The following is a 16,616-nucleotide window of genomic DNA, read 5'->3' as shown; positions in this document are numbered from 1 at the left end:
GTTAGACCTGAGCCCGAGCCCGGCCCGACCAACGGGCCTACAACTTGGGCCCGAGCCCGGCCCTAATAAAAAGCCCAAAGCCCGACCTAATAAAAAAAATTAGAACTTTTCCCTATTCAATAATCAATATAAATCAGAATTTATTTACATTAAAAAAATGTATATTCAAAATTTATTTATATTAAAAAAAGAATATAAGAAGGGAAAGAGGATGTGGAGAAGAAGAATTCGGTTGGAAAAAGAAGGAAAAGAGGTGAAAAAAAAGGGGTATTCAACTAGGGTTTTTAGGTTTAGTTATAGGTCAGGCCAAGCCGGGCTCGGGCCGGGCTATTTTGACAAATCCCGAGCCCGGCTCGAATTTATTGCAGGTCGGGATTTTTGGCCCAAGGTTAAGCCCCCGAGCCTATATACCTGTTCAAGCCCGTCCAGGGGCCGGGCCGGCCCATGAATAGGTCTAGTATCAGGTATATCCCTCTCCTCCCTTTTGATTTCAGATCAGGTCCGGTTTTGGCTCAAGATTGATCCTTGAAAATGCGGTTTTCTAAAATAAGGAATGCGATTCCCAGATGGGAGAAAGAAATTTTTGAAATTTCGCCCAACCTTTCTGCAGGGTTCCGCCATCCATATGATGGATCTCTCATCCCTACACCTCCAACCAGCATCTATTCATATTATCCTTGCAAACTCCAACCATGTACCTCTCTATTAAAGTCCATGTCCCACCCGAAATTACCGCTATGCCCCTTGTATCATCCCCTCCATCGTCCTTCTCATTCAAGCAGCTCTTCGCCTCTTCAACAAAGCAACCGTCCTGAAACTCCATCCCTGTTTCAGGCTTCTCAAAATTCCTTCCTTCTCTCCTTTCGACACACTCTAAAAAGGTAGTATCCTCTCCCTAGACAAAAATTTTTAGGTCGTATTTCTAACCTACAAAGACCAAAACTAAACAACCTGGAATGGCAGAGACCTCATCAACCTCCAACAAAATTCTTGCAATGTTGATCTTCTCATAGCAGATATTCCTTTCATCGACAATCAAGAATTAACCACAAGCATCCCCAATCACTCTGAAGGATACATCACTTCATGCATGCAAGGGGATTCCCAAAACACCAATCTACATTGTCCTCCTCCTTTTGCCTTCTTGTAAGAAACCTGCCATTGGAAACCACCAACTTAATTGTAAGTCACAGCCCCTACTCAACTTAGCTTCAGACTCCAGAACCCATTCCGCCTCCTTCCTGCTATGAAACATAAACAAGTATAGTCCCCCATTCAGCCTTCTGACACCCAAAACTCTATCTTTACCCCATTCAAAAGAAGCCCAGGCGACTACTTCCCCCATATCCATTCCAACACACCTTCCTATCAAGCTTGCATTAAGAGACTTCATCCTCTCGTCAAGCCTTCCATCGGAATTAATTTGAACCTCCACATGACTCACTTCTCTTGTCAAGCCTTCCACCGCAATCATCTCAATATTTGCATTACCACTACACATGCTTTTTTGGCATCCAAAGAGGTGGCATCTTACAAGTTGAAGAATCTAGAACCAAGGAAGGCCAAGAGAGCACTTATAGATCGTTCATAAGCAAGGACATAACCAGTAAATACAACGTCAACTTTGTCTTCTCTCTTCACTTTGGATTTTCTTTGGACTTTCTAGGAGTGTTGTTCTCTAAGACATAACTTGTCCAAAGGAGGATATAGTAATACTTTTGAGTAGTTCTTGATAAGGTTCTTTGTACAGCAGAGAGTGCCTTGGCCTCATCATTCTCATACCATTAATACAATACTTTTTTGCCAGCTTACCAAAAAAAGAAAAAATAATACAGGTAAAGTATTAGCACTATACAACTCAATTACTTTTTTTTTTTGAAAAAAAAAAAAGGTAATGTAATATTAATTCTGAAGAAATACATACACATGGAGGAACAAACAAGACTACCTCCGCCACACAAACAACATCAGATGTCCCATAAACTAACTGAATTTACAATCAGGAACATATTCTGATTTCTAAACTCAGGAACAACTGATAACCAAGAAGTTAGTTTAGCCACAATACAATTGATCAACTCATCAGAACTTTTACAAAGATCACTAAAAACTCTGTTATTCCTCTCAAACCAAATAGAGCTTATCACTACAGCTGGAATGGTCCTCCAAATGATTTTTCCTCTTTTGGAAAGACCCGGAATATACCAGCTGTGTAGAAGTTCCTAAACCAATCTTGGCATCACCCAGTAAATGCCCATTGCATGAAAGAAGTGTGACCAAACTCTACAAGCCAAGGAGCAATGAATACTTGCTCAATTCTATCCACCCCCGAATTAGAAAGAGAATCAACTAGGGAATTCAGTTCCCTTAGAATCCATCTAAAAGTGCAAGAGAGTCGAAGCGAAAGTTCCTGGATTTCTGGTGCGGGGCGTTGCTGCACTGCTGTAGCCACGTCAGCCTGCATCGAATATTCAGCTGTAACCACATGATTTGCCGTACAGGTCGTTGGAACCGTATCAAGTGCCTAATCATTATTGTAACAATCTTGGACCACCAATGATTATAAATGATTGAATAATGAATAGCGGGAAATTGAATTTTGCCTCAACATATGTCTTTCTCTCCGGTCATGCTTCTGGCCATCCCCTCGAGCGGTGCTTCACTATAGCTCGAGGAAACTCGAAGCTCTCTCCCGACAACGGGAAGAGGCTATCAACATCTTGGTATCAGAGCAATCAAATCCCTGGGTAACCAAGGTACTGGCGATGGAGGATCACGTAGGAAGTCTAGAAAGGTCCCATGAGGAGATGCACAAGAAGTTCTCCAAGCTGATGGAGTGTCTGAATCACATCGCTTTTTGATTGGATCAGCAGGAAGAATCTCACCATCAGTCGTCCACTGGTGGGGGCTTCAGAAAGGGAATGGATAGTTCAGAACTAGTAGGAAGCGACTTCGTCTCCCCACAAAAGTTCTAGAAGGTGGAGTTACGGAAGTTTGGAGGCACGGGGCTGGACGGATGGCTTCTCCTCATCCAGCAGTACTTCCGCTTGCAGGAGCTACCAGAGGAGAACTAGGTGGCGGTGGCTAGCCTTGGGTTTGAAAGGCGAGCAGTGGAGTGGTATAGCTGGTAATAAGGAGCATCAATCAGATCCCACATGGCGTCAGTATGTAGCCGCCGTAGATGCTCGATTCAAGGGGCCCCTGGGAAGCAACCATGTTGGGCGGCTTGCAAAGCTCTCACAATCCTCCACTGTTCATGAATATATGGAGGAGTTCCAGAGGATCTCCATCCGAGTAAAGGGGATAAATTAAGAGACCCTTGTGGGGTGTTTCATCTCCGGTCTCAAGGCAAAGGTTCGGGCAAGAGTGCAAAATTTCAAGCCAATGACCTTGGCTCGAACCTTCCGCTTGATGTTGTTAGAGGAAGAAGAATGGGCAGCATAACGAAGGACAGTCATATAGGAGCAACCATGAAGGAGAGTAGGGAGAAGGGATTATGTTACAACTGTGAGGAGCGGTACATCCCCAGCCACCGATGCAAGGTGCAGAAGTTGTTGTGGATTAACTGGGAGGCGGAAGAGGAGGAAGGAGATGACTCTGAACAGACCATGGGAGAAGAAGAACCGGACCCAACCCCAACTATCTCCCTGCATGCTATCTCAGAAGCCGACACATCACAGACTATGTGCTTACATTTAACGGTGGCAAACGAAGACCAGGTAGCCAAGCAAAGCCGTTGTGATGGAACCCGAATCTGGACTATAGGGGTAGAGATCACTGGAGACTTCTACCTGTTATCCTTAATAGGATTGGATGTTGTACTTGGGGTCCAGTGGCTTCGGACCTTGGGTCCAGTCACATGGGATTTCAACAGTCTTTCCCTATAATACCAAGACCAGGCCGACACTCACCTCCTGCAAAGCCACTGACCTCCTGAGCTGAGAGCAATAGATGGAGACAAAATGGAGAAACAAGTACTTATGTTGTTTTCTGATGCAAATACAAGACACCCACGATCCAACGGAGCCCACCATGAACTCTCGGATCTGGTCTATGTTGGGGGGCTTTGAAGAGGTCTTTGAAGAGCCAAAGGGTCTACCCCTTCCTCAGGTCTTAGACCACACCATTCTGTTGCAAAGATGGGTGATGCCAGTGTGCATGCGTCCCTACCGATACCTACATTACCACAAAGAAGAGATCAAAAAGTTGGTTCAGGAAATGCTCGCTAGTGGGATCATCCAACCCAGTGTGAGCCCATTCTCCTCCCTGATGTTGTTAGTAAAGAAGAAGAATGGAGGTTGGAGGTTCTACGTGGATTACCGACAGCTGAATGCAATGACAATGACGATGAAGGATAAATATCCAATGCCCAACATCGACGAGCTTTTGGACGAGTTGCACGGATCACAAATCTTTTCCAAGTTGGGCCTTCGAACAGGCTATCATCATATCAAAGTTTGGGCCTCGGATGTCCCTAAGACGGCATTTCAGATGCACAACAGACATTGTATATGTTTGGCATCGATGCTGTAGATGCAGCAACATTTTCTCACACCGTTGCTCCAGGAAACGGCAATGATGCCAAACAGACGCATTATGAGTTTCTAGTGATGCCCTTTGGGTTATCCAACGCTCCGGCCACTTTTCAAGCACTCATGCACGAGGTCTTTCGAGAGTTTCTAAGGAAGTCCATCCTCATCTTTTTGGATGGCATATTGGTTTATAGCCGATCAGTAGAGGAGCATATCAAGCACCAATTAGAAGTGCTTGTGACTCTGAAGGCCCACAAGCTGCATGCCAAAAGAAGTAAATGCTGCTTTGGGGTCAACAAAGTGAGCTACCTAAGACATATTATCTCAGTTATGGAGTAGAGGTGGATCCCGTCAAAATCGAATGTATGGTGAAATGGCCCAAACCCAAATCTCCAACCAGACTCAGGGGATTCTTGAGCCTCACAGGGTATTATCGAAAGTTCGTCCAAGATAACAGGAAACTAGCCCGACCACTGACATGACTGCTTAAGAAGGGAGCCTGGGGCCAGAACCCAAAAGCTGAGGACACCTTCCAGAAGCTAAAGGAGGCCATGACTTCCACTCCAGTGTTGGCCATGCCGGACTTTAACTCTCCCTTCATACTGGAACGTGATGCGTCAAGAACTGGTATTGGCATCATTCTATCCCAACAAGGGAGACCTATCACTTTTTTTAGTCAAGCTTTGAACCCCACCAACGCAGCCAAATCCACGTATGATGAGGAATTGCTAGCCGTTGTCATGGCTATCCAACGATGGCGACAGTGTCTTGTGGGACAGAAGTTCGTAGTCAGAAGTGATCACCAAAGCTTGGGATACTTGCTTAAACAGAGGATTGCCACTCCCTACCAACAACGACTCCTCAGCAAAACCATGGGGTTTGATTTCACACTGCAATACAAGAGGGATCGGGAGAACACCACTGCTGATGCCCTATCCCATTGTGTTGAAGGGGAAGTGCAAGCCATCTCCAACCCATCACTAAAGTGGGTGGAAGAGTTGTTTCGGGAGCATGACCAAGATGAATGGGTGAAGGAGTTAGTGGAGAAGATCAAACAGGGGCAGGACTCCAGCATAAAATCCACTTTGAAGAATGGACTGGTGTGGAAAAGGGGGCGGGTGGTTCTCAGAACAACCTTTGAATTCCGTTGGAAGCTGTTCACTGAAGCTCACTTGAGTCCCCTGAGAGGACACGCAGGTTACCAAAAAACAAAGCAACAACTAGGGAAGATATGCTTCTGGAAGGGGTATCGTCGACAAATGCGCAACTAGATCTGTGAATGCGAAACTTGCCAATGAAACAATAGTGAAAGCGTCCCCACTCCCGGACGACTGCAGCCTCTACTGATATCCGAGTATGTCTGGAGGGATATGTCAATAGACTTCATTGATGAGCTACCACTTTCCAACAGAAAGTCAACTATCATGGTGGTAGTCGACCGACTATCCAAATATCGTCATTTCGTAGCTTTATCACACCCCTATACGGCCTAGGGAGTAGCTCACACATTCATGGAGAATGTGTTCAAGCTTCGCGGGATGCTGAGCAGCATAGTGAGCGACAGGGACCCATTCTTCACTGGAATTTTTGGAAGGAGTTGTTCTATCTACAGGGGACACAACTATAGATGAGTTCGGCCCACCATCCCTAGTCTAGCGGGCAAACTGAGGTGGTGAAACGGACTCTAGAGGACAAGGAAATGGTTGGCACCACTCTGCCATTTGCACCACCCAGTTTCACATGGTCTACTGGTGTCCCCCTCCCAATCTCCTCACCTACATCTTGGCTCCCGAGGACCACTAAGGTACAAGTGGTGTACGAAGAATTGGAGGACAGGGAAATGACTCTGATGAAGCTCAAGGAGAATCTAGCCCGGTTACAGGAAAGAATGAAGCAGGCGGGTCAACAAAGGACAGAACGGGAATTTGAGGTAGGAGATGAGGTTTTCCTGCGACTACAACCGTACCGACAAACCTCTGTTGCAGCTCGCCAATCAGAAAAGCTATTGGCCAAGTACTACAACCCTTACACCATCATCGAACGGATCGTCCCAGTGGCTTATAGATTGGCTCTTCCCCTAGATAATCGGATCCACCTAGTAGTAGTCCACGTCTCTTGGCTTAAATGTTCCGTCGGGGATCCGAACCATATCTGCCCTGAATTACCACCACTTACTCCTGGAGGGGACCTCCTTCCCCACCCAAAGGCCGTGCTTGAAAGGCGTATGGTAAAACAAGGGAACCATATTGTCACTGAAATCATGGTACAATGGGAGGGACGAGCCCAGCCAACGCCACCTAGGAAGCTCTCAGTCAGATGCAGCATCGATACCCATCGACACCCCTCGAGGACAAGGCATTTTCCGAGGAGGAGGGGATGATGCAGGGCGCTGCTGCGCTGTTGTAGCCACGTCAGCCTGCATCAAATATTCCACTATAACCACCTGATTTTCCGTACAGGCCGTTGAAACCATATCAAGTGCGTAATCATTATTGCAACAGTCTCAGACCACCAATGGTTATAAATGATTAAATAATGAATAGCAGGATATTGAATTTTGCCTCATCATTTGTTTCTGAAACTCAAAGCTCTCTCCCGAGCAATGGGAAGAGGTTATCAACAATTTCATTCAGTAAACCAACTTTTTTCTGATAAATAACAAACTATTCTACTAAAGATTGAAAAAAAAAAATCAAACAAGGATGAAGCAAATGTATCACTAAAGCCACTTCCTAACAAACAGAAGTGGGGAAACACCCAAGCCTAAAAGGCCACCAAAGACAAACATACAAAGAGATAAATCAAGAATAAATACTATCATGGAGTGCATGTTCCCAAATAAAAATTAGTCCTGGCCATGCTTGGATTAGCTAGACTGTTATCAAGCAAATCGGCATATTGCAGTATCCATCGAAGTGAGATGTTCACTCTAGATGCCAAGGCTTTTTACCTCCCTGATCATGTCTCTAAGTTCCAAGGACCATTTGTTCATCTGGATATGGTAACAACCCAGAAATCCCTCAACCTTAAAATATGCAATACTCAAGAAAAACAACAAAACAGGATCCTGAAGGAAGGCTAAGATCTTGGTTATACTCTCAGTGCTAGAGTAGAAATAATCACATATATAATGTTCTCATTTTTAATCAGGAAAGAAAATATGAGCTTGATGGCTCCTAGAAACAGGGGAGAACCACCCGACCACTCCTGGATTAAGTATTGCTGATGACAGAATAAGTTAACAATGAAGTATGCTGTCCTCCAACCACAAGGTGAAAGAGATTTTATTAAAAAATCAGCAAGAAACACAAGAAAACCCTTCTATATATCCTCATAAAAATCAAAAAACATCTAGTCTGGAAGGATTCTGCCTACATGTTCTCCAACTAATATTCTGAATACTGTTACTTGGGGCTTTAAGGATGTTCTAAAAAAAGGTTAAATGGCTCACAAGGAACATAGCAGGTTTCAGTGGGTGGGCAGATTGGGAAATGCCTCGGCTGATGCTCTTGCCAAACAAGGGGCTTCTCAGGTTACTTTGTATTGGGCTTCTCTGTAATTTTTCTTTGTTTTGTGTAATCAACAAAAGGGTAGATGGAATCCTCCATTTCCCCTTCTTAAAGGGGAGGTAGCATCTCGTGCCTCTCCCTGAATTGTATTCTTTTGGTTATGATTTAATGAATCTTATTATTAAACAATAAAAATAATAAAAATAATAAAATAAAACTAATATTCTTCCTATTGGTGCCAACATGTTAAAAGCATTAACACTTCATATTTTAATACTCAAATTTTATTGAGCATTAACTTATGACATCTGAGTAACTCTTGTGTTTTTTTACTCCTCTTTGTGCTCTTCTCCCTCCATCCAGTCTTTTCCCTTTAAAGGAAATTTGGTGAAGAACTATTCCCCCTAAAGCTGGTGCCTTTTGTTGGGAATTCTTCTATGGGATTTTTTTTTAATTAAAACTGCTTTGGATATTGATTCTTTAATTTTGACAGTTGGCCATCCGGTCTATACCAAGTTTAAGTCTTCTATGGGAAGATTAATACCTTGGATAATTTACATAGGAAAAAGCCTCTTCTTTTCTTATCAACAAATTAGTGCATTCTTTGCAAGCCAATGGAGAAAGTTATTACCACCAACTAATCTCCTGTTTTTTCTCTTTGTTCGGGTGCAGCTGGACTTTTCCTTTGGAGGTTAACATGCTTTTTGACTCTTACACGTTTAGGTGGCCCAAGAAAAGGGGGGAGAGGTCTTTGAAGGTGTACAAGGGAAGTCTTGGCTTGAACCATCTGGGAAAAAAGAAATGCTAGAATTTTCCTAGAGAAAGAACAAAGTGAGGATGCAGTGACAGAGGACATGTTGACAAGGGTGATACATTGGGTGAAGACTAGATATTTTCTCTTTGTTGGGGTATAGTGGCAAAGAAGATCTTCAAGGAAGGAAAGGATCTATTTCCCTTAGTCTCCACATAAAGAAGATTTTATTAAACTAATTTTGGGAGCATTATTGGAAACCCAGGTCCTTCAAGTGTAGGGGTGTTTTAAGGAACAAAGAAAGAACAGATTTTGCATTATTTTCATGACCAGCAGGTGTAGAGGCTCAGTTAGATATAAACTCGTTGTTGTACTCCAAGCAATACAGTTAGCAAGACAGCTTAATTTTGACAATTTGATTATTGCAGGAGACTCCAAGCTGATGGTAGGATGGAATAAAACACCCACAGGTATGGGCTTATATGAATGAGATCAAGAGATTCAAATGGCTTACTAAAAGTATAGTATGACTATAAGAATTCCAACGGGAAAGAATAATGGCTAAAGGGATTGCAGATACTTTAGCCAAACAAGGGGTTAATAGGGATCATTTGTTTCAGGCTCATTTGTAATTTGATACTATGCTCTTTGAGAGGCTGCACCTCACATCTCTCCTTGGGCCTCTTGTGATGTTTGTGAATTCTTAATCTTTCAATAAAATCCTATTGTTTACTTATCAAAAAAGTACCTTCTTCAGCAATATGTATTTGAAATTATAAAATAATGCTGGGCGGCCAAGTCACTGACATAAATTTAACAGTTACCACAATTTGCACTTACTACAAGTACAAGATGCATGCTGGGGGAAAAGTATGTAACTTTAAAACCTAAGCCTGCAACCGTACAAACATGGATAACCTTAAAAACGAGAGGAGTGGAACAAATATATACCTGAGTAGCATATGTCCGCTGGAAGGGGCTCTTTTCTGCATTAAGCTGGAAGAAATAATAAACTAGATATCAGAAAACCATAGAAAATGTACGAGTAATGAGCACTCAACCGTGCAACCAAAAAAAATAATTGGAAAGCACCCAAAGAAATTCAACAGATGATTATCTTTCTTGGGTTTTTTTGGCTAGAGGCAGGTTAAAAAGGGGTAGGGCTATTCAACTATGTAGGTTTGCTGTGGAACCCTCCACAATATCCCAAATTAGAAGAAAATTGGAATACAATCTACATAGCCATATTGAAATGCAATTAGTAAGAGGATAAGAAGATTGCAATGATTGCATAGAGAATCTGGTGGTGCTTTTTTACAAAAAAAAAACATTTATTAGAGGTAAAAAAAAAAAGAAACATGAACAAGTGATAAAAGGGTCACAAGAAAAGAAGAAAGCAAAAATTAAAACTCCCACTTTCTAAGAAAAGACCACAATTTCTCTAGCAAAACCACTCCACAACAAAAAATTCCGTTTAGATTGATAAAAATAAAGACTTCCCTCGCAAATTCAATAAAATCATAGCCCACTAACCTCCCAACAGATAAAGACAAAGAAAAACAAAAGATACGTCAACAAAGCAGCATGCAGGCCAAACCAGTAGATGCACCAACCCTGACAAAAACATGTATAATCCTCAATCCTCAAAGCCCATCCAGTGACCAACATTGCCCCATCTGAACCATTTCTTGTTTTTTTACAATCAATTCCAAAGCTTCAGAAAATCATAAACCCCCTTTCTTCTCACTCTCCAAATGAAGAAAAAATAAAATGCTACCTTCTAACCTTCATAGTATTTATCTGAATGGTAAAAGTTAATTTCTTTTCATTGTCTAAAGTTGGTATGGGAAACCAAGTCCAAGAGCTAATGAGCAAAATTTTTATGTATTTACTGTACTGGCTCCTTTCATGCCAACCACTTTGGAAGAAAAGCAAGTCCAAGAGCGAATGAGCAAAATTTTTATTCATTTTCCTATAACACATTTTTTAAAGTAAAAGGCAGTTGCATTAAACGGCAGGAGAGTTTCCCTTGAAAGAAAAGCATGTACAAGTATACACTTTCTGTACATAGAAAGAACAAATAAAATACAAATAACCTCTTTTTTCAATCAGCAGAATGCCTTTCATAAATCATGATCCATAGATTGCTCTTGTCAAGGCTCATTCTCTAAACAGTAGCTCAACAGTTGACAAATAGATGCAATGGCCAGTGTAATAAGGATTTGGATATGCAAATCAGATTCTGGCATTTTCACATAACCAAAATTGCTCAACAAGAAACAAATGAAAAGAAAAGAAAAGAAAAGAAGCTAGATTCAAGGATCATGAAGAGTGGAAGGGAAGAACTATAAAGGGAAGATAACTTATTCAAGCCATGCTTTCCCTGCAATTTAAGAAACGTCACACAGATTTATATATACTACCTATAAAAGAGCGAATGCCCCTTCTTTCTGAAATTTTCATTGGACATTTTCTACCCCCTTGTCTAAGCATACAATGGGCATAAAGAGGTCATATATGTCCTTTACTCTCACTTCAAAAACTGCCCACTTATAACCGTTTAGAAACTGCCCACTTATAACCGTTCAGAAACTGCCCATGAATTTATAAATAATTTTGTATTAGAGATAATGCCACGTGCAAATGCACATTCACGTTTACTAGTACTTACTAAAACCATGAATAATTGACTAACTCATTATGAATCTAACATCCGGACCAGATAAATGAATGATTCATAACCATTAGTTTTAATATTATAGCTCAGGCTTTTTGCCTGGCAGATATCCCAAGCTGAAAAAGGCTCAAAATCAACAGCAAGAATCAGGGACATGCAATTGCATGATTCAGCAGGTTAATGAGAGGTTCAGAAAATCATTCATGGGTTTGCAATTTATTGAAAAAAAAAAAGAGAGCAAACAAGTGCGCACAAAACCATGCATGCACATATCAGCAAAATGTTATATCAAAGCCTTAGCATGGTCCAAACTCTACGCACAAGTAATATTTGTTTAAACCCTCCAAGTTCCAATGTTCATTTGGTCAATTTAAAGTTTCTTCTTACTTCAATTGAATTTGGAATGGATGTAATACTTCCCTTATCCCCTTCCCCCTTCCTCTACCATCCATCCCAAAACCTACTTTATTCCCAGTTTCCCTGTTTAAATTTAGGTACCAAACCCCTATGTGTCACAGAAGCTCTACGCTAAAATTAATACTATTTTCTCAATCGATTGCAAGGAAGGATAATTCTATGGAAGTAATTGCAATATTACATACATGACAGGGAAAAACGATCAAACCAATCAACTAATTAATTCATTGCCAAAAAAATAATTAGTTAATTGAAGATAAGAGAATGAGCTAGAGTGCCATCTGTTATACTTGCCAATTGCAACTCTTTCTTCAAATTCTTGCACTTCATCCCTTCAAGGTGCTAGATGAATGATTGCAATTGAAGTTCAGAAACTGAAAAATAAGTGTACCTAATTCCTGAACTTCAGTACAAAATCACTAGACCGAACGCGACCGTATGAGATTACAACGTAATGAAATCTTTCAGCGCAAAAAACAACGAATTGATCTAGCACAACATCACATTGTACAATCCGCATCATCGCTAACATTCATCAGGAATACAGTCGCCAAATCAAGCAATATTTGCAGATCAGAGTGCATAAGACCGTTCAGATACGACCAAGGTAAATTCAGTTGACAAAAGCCCGGAAGAACCAGAAATCTAGAGAGGCAAATACAATCATTCATCTATCCAGTTAACTTTTTTATGAATTCCTAGACTTAATGGGAATAGCCAAATGAGGGTTACGCTGCAACAAAATACCGAAAAAGGAAGATACTGAAAAAGAAGATGAGATGATTCAAAAAGAAAATTACGTCTTTGAATTGAACAAGGCCAAGTTCGCCCAAGTAAGAAATGCTTAGATGGGCGGATTCGATGGGGATGATGAGTTGCACCAGTTGCATCGGCTCCGAGCGGAACAGTTCCATCGATGGACAGCACCCGCCCTCCCCCATTCGGCTTCTCTTCTAAGTTCCAATCTCCTCCCCTCTTCAACACACAACCTTCCTTCCTCTTTGATCTTTGCTGAAATTTCCAGATTTCTTTTGCAGTCCCTAAAATATATTTCCAGATCCTATCACTGTAACTTCGTCTCTCCGGTCCTCATCTACCGCCCTCCGCTCCGCTTTTCAACCTATAATATACCCTCCAGAATAACTATAAGCGCTATGTCTAATTGTCTATGTGTATACATCATACATGCCTACGGTTGCATGCATGGACGGAGTGGATGAATTGCATACATCTAACATCTTCGCGCGTGCCGTGCTTTTGTATCAAGATATCGGATCTGCTGCCAAAACATGCTTCCATAGTTCCATTATGATCTTTACCCTCTCACGTGAGATTGGGACCTACCATGTCTCTAATGTATGGACACAGATCATGAATTCATTTTGTTGGCAGCAGATCCCGACTCTTGTATCAATGGATTCAATGCTAACCCATCGTTTTATTATGCTGTCGATAGGTAGAAACCCCTAAAACAAGCTAGACGGAAGGTTTTTGGCTTTCTTAGCCAATCAATCAGAATCATAACAGGGGAGATCAATCATATGTCGTTCAACAAAATTCATAATATGCTTTGATTGGTCGATGTTCTTTCGATACCATGACTTTTTGCTGTCATAGATTTTTCTTTCTTTCTTTTTTGTTACGTAGTGGGGCCCTATGAACAAAACATGATGCACGTGAGGGCTACCGAGGAGAGCCTGCAGTTACGCGGGATTTTTTATCCCGCACCTTCGTATTCGGAGTTAAGCCGAGTATCAACTAACCATAAGTATAGATATCGCATCTGCGCCCCACCCAAGGCGCCTCACAAATGCCTACATACACATCAAAGCGTGTATTTGAAACGTCTCCCGAGGTTGTCATTCCAATACACGGTTGGAAAATGTTGTGGGGAATTTGTGGGTGCGCAGGTGTAAATTCATTAATATATGCAAAATCCGACTTCAACTCTCCCTTTCTTAACGACAGAAAAAAAAAAAACTCCCTTTTATTAAAATTAAAATATTTTTTGTCTTTATCGTTAAGAAAATAAACGGAAACTTCCTGAACTATATATGTCTTTATCGTTAAGAAAATATTTTTTGTCTTTATCGTTAAGAAAATATATTTTATATATTTGTTGGGTCTCGTATTCTTTTCTTTTACAAAATAAATTAATTTTACAATGCATAATATAAATACTTGTAGGTCGTTCATGGGATGGCACAGCTCGTGGGTTATGTCAGACTAGACATGTTCATGGCCCGGGTAGTCTGATGGCCCGGCCCGCATCCCAGTTGGGCTTGGTCATGTAATTAGGCCTGCGGGCCTAACCTCGGGCCTAACATAGTAAGCCCAATTGTGTTTCGGGTCGAGTTCGGGATTTGTCAAAAAAGCCCAACTCGAGCCCGGTTCGGCCCGACTCAGTATTATATATTTTACAAAATATAAAATATATAAATTATATAATATATTATTAAATTATATATTTATAATTTAATATATATCTTTTTTATTCTTTCTCTCTCTCTCTATTCAACCACTAATAATATGGGCTAAATTTCGGGTTGGGCCGCTCGAGCTCAGGCCTTAGAAAATTCTATTAATCCAAAGTGAAAGCTCAGCCCAACCTGGCCCATGAACAGGTCTATGCCAGACACAGCCCACTTTCTAAGGCCGAGCTAAGATAGGGGGTTGAGGCCCACAATTCAAGATGGCTTAACATGGTTTATATATGCACGTGTCATGTGACAAATTAAAAGAATAACATGAGTTCTTACAAATTAGGCTTTTAAAACTTGGGCTTGTCATCCTCTATTGCAAAAATAAATAAAAAAAAGGAAAAAGGTCTTAGCATGCTTTTAACATGAACAAGTTGCTCGATATTGATGGTGAAATCATAAATTATGGGAAGAAACTTCCAAGGGAAGGCCTCCTTCTAATTTTTGTATTCAACCAACTAATAATTAGGCGATGTTTGATATTAATGTCCTTGCTCCAGAAAATAGTGGCACATTAGCATTATGTTAAAAAAATCGGTGTTCCATAAAACAATGACATGTTTGGAACCGTTTTTCCATAAAAGAAAAATATTGTTCCAAACCATGCTTTGGAAATTGAGAAGGCATGGTCAGAGGAAATGTCGAATTCGATGTTTTCTCAAATTGGAGCTCGTTGCTATCAACGGTAACATTATGTGGTAGTGAAGTGGCATACAAAGTGTATTATATTTAAATTGATATGGTGCAACGCAATGCACCATATCCTAAAATACTTCTCCCCTATTTTAAAGAACCCTAAAACATTTTATTCTTCTACGTTTCTTTAGCTGTTGGAGGTCGAATGCATTGTCTTCCTTTCCCAATCACCAATGGTCTACCTATGTAACCAATCACCGGATAATCAATCTCGTCGTCAGAGATCTAGAGCCCTTTTGTTCAGTCACATGAGGTCTATAGTTATATTTTCATTCACCAGAGGTCTAGAATCAATCTCCTCATGATTTAATGAATTTCTTTTTTATTTATAGTCTATTCAACAATTGGGGTCATATGATAAAATAAGTGTTTTTTTTTCACCGATGGATGTAAGATAATACATAGTATAAGCACTAGATAATGGGTGTTAGTGCTGAAAACAATTATAGAGCATCGTACCAAATAGAATGTGTTGTTGTTGCCTCATAAAATATTCCACCTGGCAGCAACATTTCCAAACAAAAAAAAGTCACTATTTTATTATAAAACAGTGCTTCCAATCCACACATATCCAGTGCAGAAAATAATGTTGTATATGCTGCATCGATGCTAAACACATACTTAAGTTTCCATTAAATAAAACAACAAAGAGATGTTAAATAAGAAATAAGAAATAAGAAACAAAACATAATATTCTAAAGCTAAAACACTTATAAGAATTACTTTTGAAAATATCATATTCTAAAGCCAAAGAACTTATAAGCCCCAAAGCATAAAGCCTAAAATTAGTTCTTTTTTTAAGTCTTTAAAAGAAAATTTCCTAACGATGTATCAACAATGGAAAGAGAGAGAGATGATCAAAGGGGAAAATAGGAAAAAAAAAAAGTAACAATAAATAATTACATTGAAACAACTAAAGATAAAACTTCACCATGCAATGTAGCATCAGGCAATCAAAAGGTCTCCAGGAAGATTTATATATGGAATTTCTTCCAACCACATAAGAGCATGTTTGAATTCTTTAAGGATCGGATCATTAGACATTCCTATTTCTACAGTATTTAAGAAAAAAAATAAACACGTGAAATTTGATGGAAGATGCTCATTTGGTTGTAGACGAGCATAGTTGGAAGAACAAAGACATATGTCTTTTCATTTTGGATGGTGACTCATCATAGATAACAAGTGTTCAGTTCATGGACTAAATAATGTTTATAAAAGTAAACTAATGTGACTTAAAAATCAAAGCCCCAATAATGAGCACATATCAAATGTATATTCAAATAAATAAAACAAAGAAAAAAAAAGATACCAAAAGGCAAAAATGATCTGGGTAGACTGCCTTAAGAAGGCCAAATTACACTCCTTTTTACCACCAATAATTGGGCTTGGATCAACACAAACCCTACTTGTAGGTTATGGATCATGGAAGGTTACCTAAATCCTCCATACAAATAAACACAAAGGAAAACAAAAGTCATCTTTTAGGTCAATATATAAAAGAAAATCACTGAAATATAAATAAGAATTAATCTATACTTTTATTTTTATGTA

General features: G+C 40.2%; 1 protein-coding gene across 1 annotated transcript in view; it reads right to left on the bottom strand.

Annotated features, from left to right (window-relative positions):
• LOC148851249 (V-type proton ATPase subunit a2-like) overlaps positions 1-13,118 on the bottom strand; it is a 46,843-nt gene extending 33,725 nt beyond the window's left edge. Inside the window, exons 1-2 of the mRNA XM_088942926.1 lie at positions 12,687-13,118; positions 9,744-9,788 (exon numbers count right to left, since the gene is read on the bottom strand). Of these exons, the coding sequence (XP_088799052.1) occupies positions 9,744-9,788; positions 12,687-12,827 (186 nt within the window). The 5' untranslated portion in view covers positions 12,828-13,118. The remainder of the gene's footprint in view (positions 1-9,743; positions 9,789-12,686) is intronic.
• Positions 13,119-16,616: the final 3,498 nt, after the last annotated feature.

This window comes from Nelumbo lutea, chromosome 5 (genome assembly GCF_056320005.1).
Source record: "Nelumbo lutea isolate HS-2025 chromosome 5, American lotus-T2T, whole genome shotgun sequence".
NCBI classification, from domain to species: Eukaryota; Viridiplantae; Streptophyta; class Magnoliopsida; order Proteales; family Nelumbonaceae; genus Nelumbo; species Nelumbo lutea.
The sequence above is the reverse complement of the archived record's forward strand: the minus strand, read 5'-3'. Positions and strand labels throughout refer to the sequence as shown.